Genomic DNA, 21,709 nt, shown 5'->3' with positions numbered 1-21,709 from the left:
CTTTCAGTTGTTCATTCTTAAAGGCTCAGTTCATAATCTGTACATATTTGTATTTGTACTCGTTCCAAACTGAGCCTAACGGTTATGTTGAATCTCTACCAAAATGGTACTTGGTTATAAAATGATGTTTAAATTATGTAGCATCTCTTTTTCTCATGATTGATGTTCATCATATTAGCTCATTTTAGTTGAGCGGTTTTGGGCATTTAAATGAAATTCCACACACTTGTCATGTATTTTTGTAAATTTCCTTTTTCTTTTAATAATTTCTTGTCTTGTTTCAATAAAGCTAGTGGCTTATCTTTGCCTTGAGGCTTTTTGAATGATTAGGTATTTGCTACCTAAAAACAAAGTCACCCTTGCCAACACTGGCAGACAAGGTACTACATCCATCATTAATGACATGGAGGAATCTTGTTTACTTTACATCTCCACAGTCTGAGACAGAAGCAGACTTACCTTTTCATGCTTTCCTGGGAAAAGGTTTTTGATTATTAAATGTATGAACACATGCTGAGGAAATAAAGAAATAAAAGAAGATAAAAGAATAGATTTGTTGTGTTAAAAAGCTTCAGTTATATGCAAGAATATGTTATGAAACAGAATCAAGGATGTAAGTTTCTTTTTGTTTTGAAACAATGATGGGCATGTGATGAGCTAGAAAGGAAATAATAATGTTGGGGGTATCAAAGTGTTTTTTTTTTTTTTTTTTGATTGACATATACGGGGATGTATATAACTGCATTAACATGTTGTCCATTTAACTTATGTTGTTTTTTCTTTTCTTTTTCTGATGCAGTTTGATTTTGACACAAGTCCTATTTCAGCCTTTTTCTGGTTACAAAAAAGTGGGGCAACGTTAGGCAGGCACCACCAAATTATCTCTGACCTTTTGTTAGTAGTGGCTCTCCCATGGCCAGGATGCCATCATCTCTTTCAGGTAGCATTCTGTTTTCAACAATGTTTTTATTAGTTAGTGATTGTGATAATGGTGTTGATTTGTTAAACTATATGCCAGTACAGGTTGTTACATATTGGGTTGTCAAGGTGATCCAAGTGCCTTGGCCCCCCTTCTGGTGAGGCCTTATGCAGCCTAGAAGCCAGAATACTAAGTCTGTTAGTCATATAGAAACGACATATTTTCAGCCAACTATTTGATATACTATTCTTATAATGCAATGGGTTTTTTTGTAAGTAAAGAATTTATTGAAAAAAGAGGGGAAAAGGTCAACAGCAGATTTCGAAAGTGCACTAGAACCCAAGACAAAAGACAATAGGAGAAGCAATTGGACAAGTGGGGGTCCTCTGTAATGTCAGACGATGTTTTGATAGATGAAGTGATGATTATATAATAAAAGGGAGAGTTTCCCTCAAGTGTGTAACTACCTGATATAGGATGTTTTAGTATATTGATTGGCACTATCAGCTTATATACAAAATATATCCCTTTCTACAAAATACTTTCTCATACTACAAAATCAATTTCACTGGTGATCTACTTATAGTGGGATTCAAAGTGTTTATACATGAGACTTGTAAATTATTTGGAAATGAATGCTTGCCTGATCACCTTCATCCCCCCCCCCCCCCCCCCCCCCCCCCCCCCCCCCCCCCCCGCTAGTAGGGTGATCATGGGCCGGGCTTTGCACTTATGATAAGGGCTATAGCTTAGGCCCGGGTTCGGGGTTCCGGGCCTGAAACATAAGCCCTAGCCCAGGTCTATACGGGCCTGGGCCGGGCCGGGCCTGGTTCCGGGCCAATGTCACTCATATATAAAACATTACATATATATATATTAAATGTCGTAACATCCATATAAACTTATTTTATACATTATCTAATATAAAATATTACATATAATATAAAGCATACATGTCATGTTATAATATTTATATATAAAATATATAATATAATGTAAAATAACATGTATGCATATGTATACATTATACACAAAATGTGTAAGTTTAAATATATACGGGCCGGGCCGGGCTTGAAGTATTAAGCCCAAGCCTGGCCCTAAAATTTGCGGGTCTGATGTGGGCCCAGGTCCGGGCTGGGCCTGAGCACAAAACCCTGGCCCAAGCCCAAAATTTCCGGGCCGGGCTTGTGCGGGCCGGGCTGAAATGATCACCCCTACCCCCCACCACAAGATTTCACTATGTTGTTTAGCCCAAGTTTCTTTAGACAAGCGTAAAGAGAGGAAGATTACTATGGAAGACAGCCGGGGCAGCAACTATTTGGACACTATGGGAAGAAAGAAATGAAAGATTGTTCAAAGAAAAGTCCAGGCGTTTAGAGGACATTGTAGAAGGCATTAAGATCAAAATGGCTAATTGGGTAAAAACCATGGATTTTGTCTTTTAGTCATCCCTTTGACTGAGAAAATCCTGCATAAGCAAATAGCTTCCATCAGTTGCTTGTTTTGTCTTTCAGTTATACCTTGCGTGTATCACCTACTCGACTTGTTTGTCATCTGTTTGTTAGCATATCATGTTGTCACCTACTTGCTACAAGAAATGACATAATGTTCGTTTCTCTTTTTGTTACCTACTTATAATCTAATTCCATACAACCAGATGAAATAAAAAATTAGATATAACATAAATTCTATCAAGCTAAAGACTGACTTCCTTCATATCCAAATGACCTAGACAAAAATCCAAAATGCATAGAAGATTCTTAAGGTACTACTCAATTAAGCACAAAGTAAATAATTAAATCACCAAAGTGAATGACCCAATTAACGTTAACCGTTGAGAATGTAAGGGCATTTATGTCCTTTTGTCCTTTTTTGTATTTGGGTGCCTATTCAAGGGCCCATTTGTAATTTCCTTAAAATGTTAAGAAAGGCTCTTCAGGTGTGAACAGTAACACATCTAATTTCTTCGACAAACTCTTCTTCTTCTTCTTCTCGAATCTCAAGTACTTTAACTTGGTATCAGAACATCGGAAGATCAAGGATAGCATCTGCCGCTGGTCATGACTCATAGACGAACCTGTTGACTTTAGCATGCTGCCGGTTGACGTCAGAAGTTCGTACAATTGGTGGCGTTCATTTGCGGTTTTGACACCCCTTGATGTGCCTCATTTTTAGAGGAATTTTGATATACATTTCATGGAGGTTTGAAGCTCTTTTACATTTTTCTTGGATTTTTTAGATGAAAATTGACGAAAATTATAGATTTGGACTTTAGGGCTTGCATGCTTGTATGGTGGTCTGGTTGTTGTTAAACCCACTTGCGTTTGAAGTGTGGTAATTTTCTGAGATTACAGGAAGCAGTCAGATTTTTTGGAGCCTTAAATTTTTTTTTGGGATTTTTTTTTCTTCCTCTATTTTGCTGCCAACACCTTTTCTTTTGTTTATTGTTGTAGCTCGTGTTTAACCTTCAAGGAAAGGTGTTTGGGTGTTCAACTAGCATTGGGAGATTGTGGTGTTGGTGAGAAAAGTGTTTTTAGAGGGGTAGTGGTCAATGGATTCACACAAGGATGTGTACGTACCTACCTATGTCCTCCCGGGAAGTAATGACAGTGTTGGATGGCAAATTACTACTGTATAACTTAATAGAACAAATTTTCTTGAATGGTCTCAATTAGCTAAGCTCACAATTGGAGGAAGAGGTAAGCTTGGGTTTATTACCAGTAAGGAAGCTAAGCCGAAGCCTGAAGATCCAAATTATTCCAAATGGGAGCAGGATAATTTGCTGGTTATGTCATGGCTGGTATGCTCTATGCAGCCTCACATTGCCCGCAACTGTATGTTCCTTCCAACAGCTAAGGACATTTGGGATAGGCTAACTTCAACTTATTCTCAAGCGAAGAACACGACTAGAAGCCGATGATTGGCTTCTATTCTCTAAGGACATTGTTCTGTAACATTCTTTCCATTTTATTGTGTCTCTCAGGATTTGAGTACGGGAACGATGATTGGCAGTGGACATGAAGCCGATGGAGTTTATCTTCTTGATCAGTCTCCAAAGTTTGGGTTAATGTGTCAGTCTGAGTCCTGTCATGATGAAAAACTAAGTCAATTGAAATTGTGGCATCGCCGTCTTGGGCATGTGTCTTTTGGTTCATTGAAGTTTTTGTTTCCTAGTCTATTTGAGTCATTGTCTAGTTCTGGTCTACAATGTGAAGTCTGTCAATTATCAAAGCAATGTAGAACCACGTATTTTGCAAGTAACAAGAGAAGTAGTATTTCTTTCCATTTAATACATATTGATGTTTGGGGACCTTATTCTATTCTATGTATGGGTGGTTATAAATATTTTATTCTCTTTGTTGATGATTACTCGCAATATACCTGGCTGTATTTGATGAAGAGCCGAGATGTTCCTTCAATTATAAAAGGCTTTTTTAATATGGTGGAGACACAATTTGAAAAGATGATTAAATTTATTAGATTTGACAATGCCAAGGAATACTTTGAGAAGCACCTACAAACTTTCCTTAAAGAGAAAGGAGCAATACACCAAAGTTTATGTCCTCATACCCCCCAACAAAATGGGGTATCAGAGAGGAAAAACAAACATGTGGTTGAAGTTGCAAGGGGATTGTTATTTCAGACACATGTCCCAACTCGGTTTTAGGGGGATGCTGTACAAATAGCTATATATCTTATTAATAGACTTCCTTTGCGGACCCTTCACCTCCAGTCTCCTCATCAACCTCTTTTTCCTTATGAGGATACCTTCCATCTTCCTCCTAAGGTCTTTGGGTGCGTCTGTTTTGTCCGTGATATGAGTCCTTCTAGGTTGAAATTTGATCCAAAGTCTATTAAGTGTGTCTTCTTGGGATATTCTTCAGTCCAAAAAGGGTACCGTTGTGATGACCCTTGCTCTGGAAAAAGGTATGTGCCCAAAGATGTTACATTCTTTGAATCTACTCCCTTCTTTTTCTCTTCTCGTCCTTCTCTTTAGGGGGAGAATGCTAGTGAAGATTGGACTCCTTTTTGTATGCCGATTCCTGCTCTAGCTGTAACTGGTATTGTCCATCCTTCTCCTTCTTCTCTTCCTCCTTGTGGTGGTAGTAATACTCCTCCTGTGCCTCCTCTTATTCCTTGGTCTTGGCACCAGTGGTTCGTTAGACGAAAAAAGAGGACTCCATAGATCGAATCTCCATTACAATCTGACTTCCCAGACTTAGGTAATCTGGATTTTGAACCTCTTCTTGTTTCTGATACTTGCGGTGAACCTGTTACTAAGCCTCCTAGTGTAGTTTCTGACCTTAACCTTCCTATTGCGGTTCGCAAAGCAAAAAGGACATGTGCTAAATATCCTATCTCAAATTATGTCTCTTATAATACCATATCTCCCTCTTATTGTGCCTATTTCTCTTCCATTGCTTATGTTTTTATCCCTCACAATGTTACTGAGGCAGTGCAGTTCCCTCATTGGATGGATGCTATGAACTAGGAAATGGAGGCGCTTGAGAAAAATCAGACATGGGAAATTGTTTCTCTTCCAGTGGGCAAGGTTCCTGTTGGATGTAAGTGGGTTTACATAGTGAAGCATAAAGCTGATGGCTCAATTGAAAGGTATAAAGCTTGACTTGTGGCAAAAGGGTACACTCAATCTTACGACATTGATTATTAGGAAACCTTTGCTCCAGTAGCCAAGATGAATTCAATTCGAGTTGTCATATCTCTTGCTGCTCATTATTCTTGGCCCTTTTTTTTGATTGGAAAAGGTAACTTCATTAAATAACTTTAAAATAACTTTCCAGATTTAAGTACAACTGTCAACCCCTAAGTAGGTGTTGAGCCCCAGTTATCTTTCTTACAAAACTGCCCAAAACATACTCTCCCTCATAGTCCCTTGTTTAGCCAACGTGTCAGCTAAACCATTATCTGATCTCCTTGTACATTTGAAGCATGCACCGATCTCCCTTGTTGTATTGTGGATTTCCCTTATGGGCTGTCTATAAATCTAGGCTCCCAACTTACCGGATTGCAGCCACTTGATCAACAATTTAGAGTCTCCCTCAATCTCAATTTGGAGTAACCCCAATTGTTTTGCATCTCTTACACCTTGAAGCAAGGCCATCACCTCCGCTCTCAATGAGTCCCCCACTCCTATTAGTCCTGAAAACAAAGCCACAATTCTGCCATTTTCATCTCTGAAAACTCCTCCTATACCTAAAGGGCCCGGGCTACCTCTTGAACTCCCATCAAAATTCAATTTCACTCTTTGTTGTGTTGGTGGGGACCACAATTCCTGCACAATAGGTTTCATGGAAGTTGTAGAAGCCACCACTTCCCAATTCCTGTAAATGTCTTCAGCTGAGAAGTCTTTAAACAAGTCCAAAGTTTTCAACCAATGAATAGTCATAATAATTATCCTTTCTACAATTGCCTCCTTGGACTTCTCCACGCCTTTAAAGATTCTATTATTCCTTTCTTCACAAACTAACCATAAGATAGCTGCTCTTGTGGCTCTCCACATTAATCTTCCACGCCTCTTCAGTTGCCTGAAAAAGCTTGGGTCAAAGAGGCTTGCCACATCTGGGGGAGGTGTCCATCTACAACCAAAGATAGAAGAGAGCCAAGTCCAAATAAAGCATACAAATGGACAAGAAATCAATAGGTGTGTGATCATCTCACCAGATCCCAAGTAGAGGTTACAAACATGGGGTGATAGGCAAACATTTGGCCTTTTTCTTTGCAACAAATCTAGAGTATTGATTTTTTGGATAACCACTTCCCAACAAAAAGCCTGAACTTTTGGGGGTATAGGCTGATACCAAATCTCCTTTGAAGGAAAGCTCCTTACAGGGTTTGATTATTGAAAGAGGATATCAAAAAATGAAGAGCAAGTGAACACACCAGAAAGGGAAGGTTTCCAAATTCTATTGTCCACACAAGATTGATCCAGGTAAGTTGACCCTAGAAGTTTAATTAATTCATCCACCATTGTCATTTTCGACTCTCTTAGGCCTCTCCTCAAACCCAAGTTCCAAGAGTTATCAGTAAAGACCGAAGAGATCACTTTTATTTTATTTTTAGAGAGTGAATAAATAAAAAGGAACCTTTCATTAAGGGGAGTGTCTCGAACCCAGGCATCTTCCCAAAATAAGACCTTATTTCTTGCACAAGCATCAAATTTGACATAAGGAATTCCCTTGTATCAAATGGATGTTAAGAATGCATTCCTTAATGGAGACCTTCAGGAAGAAGTTTACATGGAACTTCCTCTTGGAGTGAACATCCCTGGAAGTGAAGGAAAGGTTTGTCGTTTGAAGAAATCCCTTTATGGCCTTAAGCAGTCCCCTAGAGCTTGATTTGATAGATTCAGAAAAGCTATCTTAAAAATTGGCTTTTCTTAATCTCAAGTCGACCATACCTTGTTTATCATGAGAGCGAATGGAAAAGTGACTATGTTGATAGTATATGTTGATGACATTGTTATCACAAGGAATGATATTTCTAGAATTGCTGAACTAAAGTCTTTTCTTGCTAATGAATTTGAAATTAAACATCCTAGATATTTTCGGTATTTCCTAGGGATTGAGGTCGCAAGGTCAAAGAGGGGCATTTATATTTCTCAGAGGAAATATGTCCTTGATTTGCTTCAGGAAGTAGGGAAATTGGATTGTAAACCAGTTGAAACTCCAACTGATCCCAATCATAAGTTGGGAGTTGATGATGGAGATGTCCTTCCTGACAAAGTCGGTCACCTTCTCTACTTGTGTTCGATTAGACCATATATATCATTTGTTGTGAGTGTGGTTAGCCAATATATGCACAAGCCTGAATTATCTCATATGCAAGCAGTGAATAGAATACTAGCCTATTTAAAAGGATGTCCAGGAAAAGGGATATTGTATTCTAATCATGGGCATCTCAAGGTAGAGGCTTATTCTGATGCTGACTAGGTAGGTTCTATTGATGATAGGCGGTCTACTTCTGGCTATTGTACCTTGGTGGGTGGTAATGTTGTATCTTGGAGAAGTAAGAAACAATCAGTTGTGGCTCGATCTAGTGTAGAGGTAGTACAAAGCTATGGCTCATGGAGTTTTCGAATTGTTATGGCTAAAGAACTTGTTGACAGAAATGGGAGTGTAGATTGATACTCCAATGATATTATATTGTGATAATCAAGCAGCCATAAACATAGCCCACAAGCCTGTTCAACATGACCGTACAAAGCATATAGAGGTTGATCGACATTTCATTAGAGAAAGAGTTTCCAGTGGAGTGATTTGTTTACCTTTTGTGAGGTCTGAAGATAAATTGGCCGATTGTCCAACTAAAGGTGTTTCCAAATCAAAGCTTGACAACAATTTGAACAAGCTGGGCATGACGTTGAGAATGTAAGAGCATTTATGTCCTTTCGTCCTTTTTTGTATTTGGGTGCCTATTCAAGGGCCCATTTGTAACTTTCTTAAAATGTTAAGAAAGGCTCTTCAGGTGTGAACAGTAACACATCTGATTTCTTCGACAAACTCTTCTTCTTCTTCTCGAATCTCAAGTACTTTAACCATTTTTTTTTGCAATAACATAAATTTTCCTTAAAAATATGAATCAAGTACAAGGGAGGGGAGAGGTAAAATGTCTTAACTCTCACCCAGAAAGATATAATATTACAATGTAGCCCAAAGCAACTGATTCCTTCCCATCCCTTGTTTGACAAGTGCCTCTGCAAATGAATTGGCACTTCTTTTTATCCACTGTAGTCTCCCCTCCAAACCCTGAGTCAGCCACTTTAAAAGTCTTTGTTCATTCATGTAAGTCCAGATGCCATCATCTACCTTTCCTAACCAGCCTATTACCACTTTAGAGTCTCCTTCAATTATCAATCTATTGACATTTAGCTCCTTAGCCCTCTTTACACCCTCCATCAATGCCATAATTTTTCCTCCCAAATTGTCTAGCAAACCGTTGCTCTGGTACATCTCCACAATATTCTTCTCCTCTTCTTTGTCTAGCTACCAGTAGAAGAGTCAAACAGGCTTTGTAGATTTGGAGGGGACCACCTGCAACCAAATAGAGAAAGAAAACCAATCCTAAATAGAAGAAACAAAAGGGCAGGAGATTAGTATTTAGTAAGTGGTAACAAGACTCACCATTGGCTTTACAAAGAGTACATCAGTTTGGAGTCCAGTACCAAAAAATAATTCCTAGCAAAAAGCCCCAACCCTTGGTGGGACCGCTTTCCCCCACTTCTTTAACAGGGAAGGAGTGCCTAGGACTAGAAGAAGGTTGAGATAGGGCTTTGAAAAATGATGCACAAGTAAATGAACTAGAGGAGGAAAGGGTCCTAATTTGAGAGTCCAATTTAGAGGGGTCCAAGAAAACCTTTTCAAGAATTCGAATCAAGGCCAGGATAGTATCCATGTTTGATTCTCTTAATCCCTGTCTAAACCCCAAGTCCCAATCAAGCTTCGGCCCCAAACTAGGGTAGGCTAGAAAAGTGGAAACATGTTCATTTTTGTATCTGGAAAGGGAGAATAAAGATGGAAATGATCTTTAAGCAGAGAATCCCCCATCCACACATGTTCCCAAAATCTTACTAAATTCCCAACACAAAGGTTGTACGTCACAAAGGGTAGGGAATACAGAAGGATGGCATGAAATGCTTTCTAAGGCGCCACACTAGTTTCTTGTGTCCAAACTCCCGCATCCTAGCCATCAGCCACCAGCCCATGGATGCTTATTTATCACCTTTATCCACAGTTTATCCTTGTCCATCGGCAGCTTCCTCAACCATTTTCCTAGCAAAGCCGTATTCCTCTTTTGGATTTTTTTTTTTGATAAATAATGGAAACTTTTATTAATAAAGAGATTAAAAAGGAGGATACAACAGGAGGGAGGGGTAAAATCTCTTAACCCTCCTTGAAAGTTTACTTCATATTACAAAGCTGCCTAGAAAAATAGCTATTCCCACCCCTTGCTTGGCCAAAGAGGCTGCCAAAGAATTGGCACACCTTTTAGTCCATTGAAACTGAACTTTCATGTTTTGAGGCAGATGCTTAATTTTCTTTTTCTCATTTAAGTATTTCCACAAACTGAAATCTTCCTTCTGCAGCCAACTAATAACCAGCCTAGAGTCACCTTCCACCACTAGTTTTCTGATACTCAGCTGCGGTGCTCTTTTAATCCCTTCCAAGACTGCCAGTATTTCAGCCTTTAGAGAATCCCCCCATCCAATAGGCCCTGGATACATGGCAATAATTTGACCTTCTTCATCCCTGAATGCTCCACCTATACCTGAAGGACCTGGGTTTCCTTCACTTCTTCCATCAAAGTTCAATTTAGTGTAACCCATGGCTGGAGGAGCCCAAACTGGAGAAGGGGTAGTTTTCAAGGGAGCTAACCAAACCACTTCTTTCCAATTCTTAATGATATTTCCTGCTGTGTAATCTTCAATGAGCCAACCTAAGAGAAATTTCTTCAGTGATGGCTTCCTTGTTTCTTTCTTTTTCATGGAAGATTCTTTGATTTCTTTCCTTCCACACTGTCCAACATAGAAATTTATCTCTCCTTTTTAACCCTTTCACTAATGTAATGTTGACAAGCTCTACACATTTGGAGGGGAGGACTGCCTGCAACCAAAGAGAGAAAAAAACCAGAACCAGATTTCTGATACAAAAGGATAGGAAACCAATGAGTGATAGCAGCTCTCATCATTCTCCTTACATAGGATGCACCAATGCGGGGACAAACACCAATTTGGCCTTTTCCTTTGAAGTAAGTCGCAAGTGTTACACTTTTCTAGGAATGCTTCCCAGTAGAAAGCACCCACTTTGAGAGGAATTGGTCTACCCCAAATTTTCAAGATTGGGAAAGGATGTCCCAAAGCTGGTTGGGACTGGGCTAACTCTTTGAAAAAGGAAGAACAAGAAAAGACACCTGAGGGGGATGGAACCCAAATGCTACTAATTTGGATGTTCCCAATCCCTAAGCCACCAAACTCCCACCTTTTGCTTATCACTTCCCATCTAACTCTATGATCTTTCCTTTCTTTCCTATGTTCCCACAGGAAATCTTTTATTAACTTCTCAAGGCAGCTGGCTACTAATCCCAACAGGAATCTTGAACACAGAAAGGAAGTAGATAGGAAAATTGGCCAAAGTTGATATGATCAATGTAATTCTTCCATCCAAAGAAAGATAATTCCTCTTCCAAGAGGCTAATCGTTTTGTAAACCTGTCCACCATTTTCTTTTGATCAATAACACATTTCATTAATTAATCACAAAAATAATTACAAAGGGGAAGATAAACTTTCTTATCTTCCAACTGAAGCTTGAGCCCCCAAGAAAGGAAAAAAAGAAAAAAGAGTTACACTTGGACCCAAAACATTGCCTCCCTCTCCACCCCTTGTTTAGCTAACCCATCAGCAAAAGACTTAGCTGATCTTTTCACCCAACTGGTCTTGACTTCCATATCTTGAACCAACCACCTAAATTTCCTCCTCTCATTGTTGTAATTCCATAACCCACTGTTGTCTTTATTCAACTACCCTACCACCACCTCCGAGTCCCCTTCAATTATGAGTTTTCTTATATTTATCTCCTTAGCTCTCTGGATAAATCTGTCCACCATTGGGTATCTAGTGTTTTAAAAGCGCAAGGTGCAAAAAAAGTGCAAGGGCCAATTTGCGCCTGAGGCGCAAGGCGCAAGGTGAGGCGTGCGCCTTTTTAAGAAAGGTGCAAAATTACAAAAAAAAAGCTAAAAGATAAAAAAAAGTCAAAAAATTCAAAAAATGCCATTTTTTTTAAATGCAAAAAATAAAAATATTATACATAATGTTAATAAAAAATATGAACTTAAATTTTAAAATAAATGATTTAAAAAACCTATTATCTAAAATTAAAATACATAAACATAACATGTAAAGTGTATTCAAATGAAAATTTAAAAATAAAAGCAAACATATAAAGCATTCTCAAGCATGTAAAACCCACAATCTCTTTTTTTTTCCCTTAATTGTATTGCTTTAAGTAGCTAATTGATGTGAAACATATTGCATTCTTGATTCTATGAGTCGCCTTTGTACCACGCCCCTCAAGGCAAGCCCGAACAAGTCTATGTTAGGTTCTGAAATTCTTATTTCTCACATAAAAAATAATGATTTTACAACTTTCATTGCCTTTTAAGAATATATTTTATTGCAATGAATGAATGAACAACATCAGCAAATAGGGGGTTCTCGGAAAATAATATGGTGTATCAGGCGCATGCCTTCTGAAAGGGGTGCACCTAGGACCTGGGTGAGGCGTATACCCCAAAATGTGCCTTGCTTGTGTGCCTAGGGTAATCCCAAGTAATTCAATGTGGGTACCAGAAACTTGCATTTCTCAGGTTTCCTCCCAAGGGTAATCCCAAGTAATTCAATGATCATTGAGACACTTCACAGTCTTCACAACCGAAAAGTAGTTGCAAACTTTGACGCTTCTCTTTCATTCATATTGATCCCTACCACACAACTCTTACTGAAATTAATTTTCAGATTTGACATCTTCTCAAACACTTGGATCATTTCTTTCAAATTTCTCACCCATCTCCTATTATCTCCCTCACAAAATAATATGGTGTCATCAACAAATTATAGGTGAGTGATAGGCACTTTTTCCCTTCCCACTCTCCAACCTCTCACCAGACCCATGATATCTACTCTTTGGATTAGGCTACCAAGTTCATCAGCTACCAAGGTGAATAAGAAGGGGGATAGGGGATCCCCTTTTTGTCTGATAGTTGGAAAGTGGTCCGCAATTGTGCCATTTACCAAAATTGAATAGTGACAAGTACTTATGCAACCTTGAACCCACTTACACCACTTATCTTTTTTTTTTTTTGATAAATACTTACACACTTATCTCCAAACCCGTAGTTTCTCATTACCTCCAATAGCAAGTCCTAATCCACCAATTCATAAGCTTTCTCCAAATCAAGCTTACAAACTAAACCGTTTGTTCCATTTCTTTTCACTTCCTCCACACTTTCATTCGCAATTAGAATATGATTAATGATCTGACTTACCCACAACAAAATCTACTTGATTTGGGTAGATGATAGAAGGGAGTACTGATTTAATTCTTTGTGACAACACCTTAGCAATGATTTTATACAGGTTATTAACCAAGCTGATATGGGTCTAAAATCCTTAGGATGACTTGGACCAACTTTTTTCAAAATCAATGCAATGAATGTGGAGTTCAGCCTTGGATTTATTACCCTCTACAAAAGACTTATTGAAAACTCTTAGAATATCCTCTTTTAAGATGCTACAATAGTCTTGGTAAAAAGCCATTGTAAACCCATCCATAGCTTTTTATAGTATAAAAAGCTAACTTTTGGTTAGTTCCCTAGTTTCATATACCATTCAAGATGTATATTAAGTGAAAAATAGCAATTCTCTTTATTAGGAACATTAACTTTCCTCTAAAAATGTGGCAAATCATCACATCTAAAACATAAAAATCTTTTACATATATTCATTTCATTATTTTCAAAAATAATACTACTATAATAAGTATTTAATAGAGCAATTTCATATTAATTAGTTGCTAAAGAAGGTTATTAACTTTATATGATAAGTATTCAAGATGGAATGTAAAATAGAAAATCAAGGATGGAGTTTCTATTTTATTTAATTAGAGAGAGATAATAGCAAAAAAACCTCTTTATAATTCTATTGTTTCTTTCCTCTTTCTTTCTTTCTTTCTTTCTTTCTTTCTTTCTTTCTATCTCCTAAAAACCCTTTGATCTTTTAAATTCCAATGGTAAAACATTAACACAAAGTATAATTGATATATATTGCATAAATGAAATGTATTAACTCATACATTAATATGGTAAAGCAATATAAATGATATTAGAAAAGGTGCCGTCTGGTGCTTTAGCTCTATCCATTGAGAAAGCCACTTTATTTCCTCCAGATCAGACATCCTTTCTAACCTAGTCTTGTGATCTCTTGACAACTATGGCCAATCCAACCCTTCCAGATTTAAACCTCTCAGTAAGGGGCTTTTTAAATATCGATTTAAAATGGTTCACAAAAGCTTTAGCAATTTTACTTTCTTGATCCATTTTTCACCTTCAATCTCTAATTTAGAAATGAAGCTTTCCTTCTTCTATCGTTTGCTAGTGCGTGGATGTTTGTATTTCTATCCCCTTCCTTTATCTAAATTCTGTCTGGATTTCTGTCTCCAACTTATTTCTTCCTTGAACAAGATGTCTTTTAGTAACTTCCTCAAAGTCCTTTCCTATTTATCCCTTTCTCGAAAGGTTCCATCAACTTCTTTACTGTCCATGAACTCAATTTGATCAATTACCTCTTGCTTTTTTCCCCTCTAGTCTCTCAAATTGTTGAATGTTCCAATCCTTAATTCTTATTCTCAACTCTTTTAACTTCTGATGAAACTTCATACCATCCCAATCAACCTTTGGATTACTCTCTGTCCACCACTCCGTAATTTTTTCTTTGAATTTTGGGTGATAGAGCCACATATTCTCAAACTGGAAAAGAGTCGGATCCCTTCCCCTTAAATCATCCTTGGATAAAGAGATTGGCCAATGATCATAAGCTATTCTTGGTAAAGCCCTCGAGACTAATACTCCCCAATGTTCCTCCCAATTCATTGTAAATAAAAATCTATCAAGTTTAAAGCAAATTGGGTTTGCCTACAAAATGGACCATGTAAAGTTGTTTAATAGGGGCAACTCCTTCAGCTCACAAGAATTTATAAAACCATTAAAATTCCTCATGCTGGTGGTAATCCTTTTTCTCACCTTATTGGATTCCTCAACAAATCTTATTACATTAAAGTCTCCTCCGACACCATGACCCTTCCCACAAGCCCCACATATCTTCTAATTCTTCCCAAACTCATTTCTCACTCTATTTCATTAGGCCCATAGATGATTGTTAAAACCCATTCAAAGCCATCATCTACTTGTCGAAATTTGACTAACATTGTGAATTTCTCTACCAATTCCTCCATTCCTTGCACCACATCCTTCTTCCACATGACCACTAATCCTCCCAAGGAATCCCTCAACCCCATGATGGAGACATTGCCCAACTTATACCCCTAACCTTCCAAATACTTTTAGCCCATCTGTCATCAATTGACTTCTTAGATTCTTGAAAAAGAACATCTGGATTCTCTTTCCTAAGTAAACCCTTTATTAAAACTCCCTTCTTTGCACTCCCTAACCCTTGAACATTCCAACTGATCAACTTCATTTTTGAACTGCATTTTCTATATCCCCTTCACTCAATCAACCCAAATTATTTTGCCCCCTCTTATTCTACCCTTCATCTCATTGAATTCCCTGTCACCCTCCACATCCAGTTTGAATCTCTCAGCCTCACTCAGCTTCCTATTTTCCTAACCTTCCCTTCAGATTTCTTAATCCTTATGGATGTTTTCAGTTTTTGGATCCTTTAGCTTACATCCAAGTTTCTCCACAAAACCTGCCACCGAGTTCTCTTCCTTTTCTTTTGCACTCTCTTTCTACCCCTTTGCTCATACTACTATCTTTCAAGCCTAGATCTGAATCTTCCTTACTATCCTCATTATCAGTCACGTTATCTCTCTCCATTTCGTTCCTCTTCAACTCTTCCAGAGATTGTTCAATTAGGTCCCAAATCTTTCTCCTATCGGTCAACTGAAAAAGACTACTGTTCCCCTTCCAATATTAAATTTTCTTTCCTCTCCTCTTCCCCCAATCTCCTACTGCCATGTGGGAACCAAAACTCCAGCTCACCATCATCTTCAAGCTTTCAAAAGCCCTGGCACAATGACGCTTTGACTCCCATTGCAAGCCAGAGTTACCACCACTGTCCATCTATCAGCAGATCACAGGAACAAGGTATCAACTCTAGTTTCATCCCACACATCTTAATCTTCACAGTGGACAAATCTTTGAAGCTATAATCTTCTATAATTCCCCCAGCGCTGCTACAATTTTTCTAAGATAACTTCCAGAGATTGAACGGCAAACCCATCACCTTCACAACTGTACTCAGCTTTCTCTATCTCTAATTCATTGCAAGACATGTTCCACCTCTCAACCATCACCTGGCCTTCCTCCGTTTTCACCGTTAACACTCCTACCTCTTCCTCTCCAGTATCTACAACAGCTCTGTTCTCATAAAAGGGCAGTAATGCTTCTGATCTAGATCTATTTAGACACCTAGTCATGTACAGACTGTCATTTCTTCACCTTTCCTTTGGCTGTAATTACATATCTTTTGTCCCAATTTCCCTGCACCTCCATCAACATGTTGACTATTTGTGAACTGGTAACTACCACTGCCTCCCTATCTGTTTGTTTCTATTGCTGGGGCCAGATTTGCCACTAAGGCTCAGTTTGGAAAGAGTACAAATACAAATATGTATAGTTTCTATTCTATGAGACTGAACACACAACAATCATAAAAAAGGGAGAAAATAAAGGAATCTCAGACTTCGTTTAGCCTAGAATCTGATGTGTCAAACCCGATAGAGAGAGGGAGTGTTGCAGGAGCTGAAGTGTCAAAATTGGAATTTTGTGAAATTTTATGTATTTCTGTATTTTTGGACACTGGAAATAATTTTTCCATTTTTGCAATTCTTTTGTAGGGTCTAATAATAGGGTTTGATTGTGTGTTCATAGTTTTCTTGTGTTGTAAAATTTCAGTGTCATTACATAAGTAGGATTAGAGTTATTGAGTCTTCTTTGAATTGAAATAGGATATGACAGCTTATTTTGAGTCCTACTAGGATTATTGAGTCTAACAGTTTGACTCCTAGGACTATTATGAATCTAACAGTTTGACTCCTATGATTATTATGAGTTTAGAGTCTATAATTATGTGTGAACGTTTTACATAAGAGAGCAGTGAAATTTATTGAGTTTTCTTTAGCTTATGCTAATTATGTTGAGGATTCCCATACCCTAGAGTGATTCTAGGCACCCTGTGAGTGATTCTGGGTATTTTTTCTCTTTTTCCTCCTTATTTTCTTTCTTATTCTTTCAAGAAGCCATTACTGCCATCGACAGCCATAAATTTCTGATCAAAGAAGCCAACCAACATTCTCTAAGGACTAGAATTGAAGTATTGAACTGGTCCTACATCAGTTCATAGTCATTGCATAAGTAGGGTTAGAGTTATTGAGTCTTCTTTGAATTGAAATAGGTATATGATATGACATCTTAATTTGAATCTTACTAGGACTATTGAGTCTAACAATTTGATTCCTAGGACTATTATGAGTCTAACAGTTTTAATCCTAGGATTATTTTGAATTTAGAGTCTATAAATATGTATGGGCATTTTTCACAAAGAGCAACTAAGTTTATTTAGTTTTCTTCAGCTTATGCTCATTATGGTGAGTGATTCCCAATTTCCCATACCTTAGAATGATTCTAGGCACCTTGTGAGTGATTCTGGGTATTTTCTCTATTCTTTCTCTCCCTATTTTCTTTCTTATTCTTTCAAGAAGCCATTACAGCCATCAACATAAGCTTCTGATCAAAGAAGACCATTCAACATTCTCTAAGGACTAGAATTGAGCAGATCCTACATTAGGGTGAGGGAGGGAAAAAAGAGGAAAGAATAGAAAAGGGGAGAAAGGGAGAGCATTTGAGAGTAGAAAAAGTTTCTTTCTCCCACTTGTCCCCACATTTGTATGTTTAACACTTAAAAAAAATGTAAAGGACTATGCTGCCTCTCTTTCGCATCTTAGTAAAGGACTAAAGTATCCCCTCAATGATAAAATGGTGTGCATCAACTGTATCCATAAAGCCAGCCAGTCCACCTACTCTTGCTTTCCCTATGGTCTTGTGCTTGAAACTTGAAATTACATGAAGGATATTGAAAGATAAAATGGTAGGAGGAAAAAAATTGTTTTTGGATTGTAATAGGACTTGCAAGATAGACCCAAGGACTTAGATACCCACAATTAATGCCTTGATTGGATTCTATCAACTTATATATCCACAATTAATGCCTTGATTGAAGTCACTTTTGAGTGTAAACAGTTTGAACTGTTTTTGTAACTATTAAACTTCTATTAGAACTATGTCTTTGTGTTTAATGCAATTGGTTGTTTTTCTAATTCAAAATGCACATTTTGGTGTTCTGGAGTCGCTCTTGGTTCTAGGTTATACTCAATCTTGGAACTCCTAAGTTCTCAATTGCACTTTTATTTATTTATTTATTTTTATTGGAAACGGTTAACTTCATTAATACAATATTAAGTACAACTATCAACCTCTAAACAGGTATCAAGTTCCTAGTGATCTTTATTACAAAACTGCCCTGAACATACTCTCCCTCACAGTCCCTTGTTTAGCCATTAGCTGATCTCCTTGTCCATTTGAAGCACACACCAACCTCCCTTCTTATATTAATGATTTCCCTTATGGTCTGTCTATAAATCCAGGCTCCCAACTTACCTGATTGCAGCCAATCAATTAACAATTTAAAGTTTCCCTCTATCTCAACTTGGTGTAATCCCAATTGTTTGGCATATCTAACATCTTGAAGCAAGGCCATCACCTCCGTTCTCATTGAGTCCCCCACTCCTATTGGCCCTGAAAACATAGCTACAATTCTGCCATTTTCATCTCTGAATACTCCCCCTATACCTGAAGGACCAGGGTTACCTCTAGAGCTCTCATCAAAGTTTAGTTTCATTCTTTGTTGTGTTGGTGGGGACCACAACTCCTGCATAATAGGTTTTATGGAGGTTGTAGTTGCCACCACTCCCCAATTCTTGTAAATGTCTTCAGTTGAGAAGTCTTTAAATAAATCCAAAGTTTTCAACCATTGAATAGTCATAATGGTTATTCTTTCTACATTTTCCTCCTTGGTTTTCTCCACTCCTTTGCTCATACTATTGTTTCTTTCTTCCCAGACCGACCATATGATAGCTACTCTTGTGGCCCAACACATTATTCTTCCATGCCTCTTCAGTTTCCTGAAAAAGCTTGGGTCAAAAAGGCTTATCACATCCAGGGGAGGTGTGAGGTGTCCACCTGCAACTAAAGATAGAAGAGAACAATGCCCTCAATTGCACATTCATTCTGCATTAGTGTTGGTGTGAAAATTTTAATAAATTCTCATGCAATATAATTCACTCAATCAAGTGATTGAGTTTTTATTATTTTGGGTAAGGCCCATTCAGGGAATCATACAGATTGTTCCCCTTAATTACATCTCCACAAGAAAGTAGAGAACACCTTTTGATTCTGACTTGGAGAAATGAACGCATAGAACAAAAGAAAAGAACAATAGGGTATTTAAAAAGAACTTTTCATTTGCTTTTCTTTTACATCAAGTGTACACGAATGAGAAGAAACAAAAAGAAAATACAATTGAGAAACTATACAACAATACATTTCTCTTTTCTTTTTAATACAAAGAAAATTTCCTTCTCACTCCTTTCTTCACAATAATCTGTAGTCAATCAGATGAAATTCTGATTGCAGACAGCCTTAATCCTTGGAATTTTGCATACAAAAAGGGAACTGTAGTCAATCAAACTGAATATTTGATTGTAGACGATTTTCATCCCTCTTCTGTTCATTTTCATTTGAAGGGAACCATAATCAGCCTTCGAGAATTAGACTGCAGATGGTTTAATCCCTAACTTTGTCTTGAAAGAGGGACCATAATCAACCAAGTAGAGGCACCTGGTTGTAGATGGTTTATTCCCCTCTACTTTTCATTTTCATTTCAAGGGAACCATAATCAGTCTTCGAGAATTAGACTTTAGATGGTTTATTCCCTAACTTTGTCTTGAAAGAGGGACCATAATCTACCAAGTAGAGGCACATGGTTGTAGATGGTTTATTTCTGTTGGGACCCAAATACCTTCCCCTAACCCAACATAGGGAGTGGAGCAGGCCACTACCCATCAGCAGTACTCAAGGAAGCAGAAAGGATAGGCGACAAAGCCTCAGGGACAGGCAACAGAGCCTTAGAATTTGTTACACACAGAGAGGGTGATTCTGTCGACAGAAGATATTCCCTCCATGATATTTCCCAGAGTTTGTTATCAGTTAGTTATTCTGCCAATCAGAGGATATTCCCTCTATGATTACACCTGTAGGCCAGATATATAAGGCCCTACACTTTTAAAGAAGGAATGAATGAATATCCCCTGTTTTTCTCCTTCACTGTATCCCTCTTTTCCTACCTTCCCTTCTCTTCTTCCTCCCCATTTTCTATTTCAGGAGGTTAAGCCACCCTCGAAGGGGCTTCCAAGGTGAGCGGTATCTCACCAAGTTGGTATCAGAGCAAGGTTGTAGACCAGCTATGCCGCAGACAAGATCCTCTACCATGGAAGACAGAGTCGACCAACTTGAGATTGGGTTCCACCAAGTACTGAACGAACTTAGGGATCTCAAGGTGGTCATCTCTAACCTCGCCTCCCAACAACATTCCGGCGAGACCAGTCAGCCAACAGGGGCCGACGCCTCTGTTTCCGGAAGCCAGGGAACTGGGTGTTACCCCACCGGAAAGGTTACTAAAATCAATTTTCCCAACTATTCCGGTGGAGATCCCATTCCTTGGATCTTCAGAGCAGAGAGATTCTTCGAGTACCATGAAACCCCTGCACACCAGCGCGTCGCCATCGCCTCCATTCACCTTGAAGGAGACGCTATTCTCTGGCTTCAGTGGTATCGACAAACCCATCCTCAGGTAGCTTGGGCAGAGTTCACAGAAGCTCTGTGCATCGGTTTTGGGCCGACGGCGTTCGTGGATTATGACGAACTTCTCACTCGATTAAAACAGACAGGGACAGTAGCAGACTACCAGCTCGAGTTTGAAAGAATGGCGACCAGAGTACACGGATGGCCGGAGAAGGCCTTGGTTGGGTGTTTTGTGGGAGGTCTTAGAGAAGACATCCGCCTGGAAGTGAGAGCTCTTCGACCAGCGACAATCATGGCGGCGGTGGGCATGGCTCGCTTTCAAGAAGAGAAGATTGATAGCATGCGCAGGACTAGCAAGCCATCCTATCCAAATGTGAGGGCTCTCCAACGGGCCGAACAGCAACCCCAAAAACAAGTTGGGGATCCACAGAAGCCCATTTTGCCCAAGCCCACTGTGCCTTTCAAGCGCCTCTCGTGGGCTGAGATGCAGGCCCGACGCGAGAAGGGCCTCTGTTACAACTGTGATGATAAGTTTGGGCCGGGCCATAAGTGCCGGGTCTAGCGAGTATTTCTCCTTCAAACAGAGGGAGAACCGGAGGGGACAGAACCAGAGCACCTCGAAGACTGTGAGCTGATATCAGGCGAACCAGAATCGGTTGGAGTCGAGATCTCTCTACACGCTCTCATGGGCCTCAACCCTCTTCAGTCCATGCGAGTAGAAGGAAGTTTGGGTGGCCGATCTGTGATGGTTTTGATTGACAATGGCTCTACTTTGAATTTCATCACTTGCCGTTTGGCAAAGCAACTAGGTATGACTATACACCCCACTCCTCTCTTTTCAATCCATGCGGCTAATGGGAATCAAATGTTATGTGATGGTGTATGTAAGAAGGAAAGGGTCCTCGTACAGGGCCATAATTTCGTGGTAGATCTTCACCCATTGGAATTCTTGGGGGCTGATATCATTTTGGGAATCCATTGGTTACGTGGCCTAGGTCCTGCACTGTGTGATTGGGCCAGAATGACAATGGATTTTTGCCAAAATGGACAGACCTGCCATTTGCAAGGGGTGCGGCCCCCTAGTCCCCGAGGTGATACCTTAGCCTCTATAATATGGGCC

General features: G+C 38.9%; 1 protein-coding gene across 1 annotated transcript in view; it reads left to right on the top strand.

Moving 5' to 3' along the window:
* Nucleotides 1-21,709, top strand: part of LOC104588562 (uncharacterized) — a 61,896-nt gene that overhangs the window by 28,155 nt on the left and 12,032 nt on the right. The window contains exon 2 of the mRNA XM_010246543.3: nucleotides 800-940. Within this exon, the coding sequence (XP_010244845.1) occupies nucleotides 913-940 (28 nt within the window). The 5' untranslated portion in view covers nucleotides 800-912. The remainder of the gene's footprint in view (nucleotides 1-799; nucleotides 941-21,709) is intronic.

Source organism: Nelumbo nucifera, chromosome 5 (genome assembly GCF_055504915.1).
Source record: "Nelumbo nucifera cultivar China Antique chromosome 5, China Antique-T2T, whole genome shotgun sequence".
Lineage (NCBI taxonomy): Eukaryota > Viridiplantae > Streptophyta > Magnoliopsida > Proteales > Nelumbonaceae > Nelumbo > Nelumbo nucifera.
This window is presented reverse-complemented; position numbering and strand designations above follow the sequence as displayed.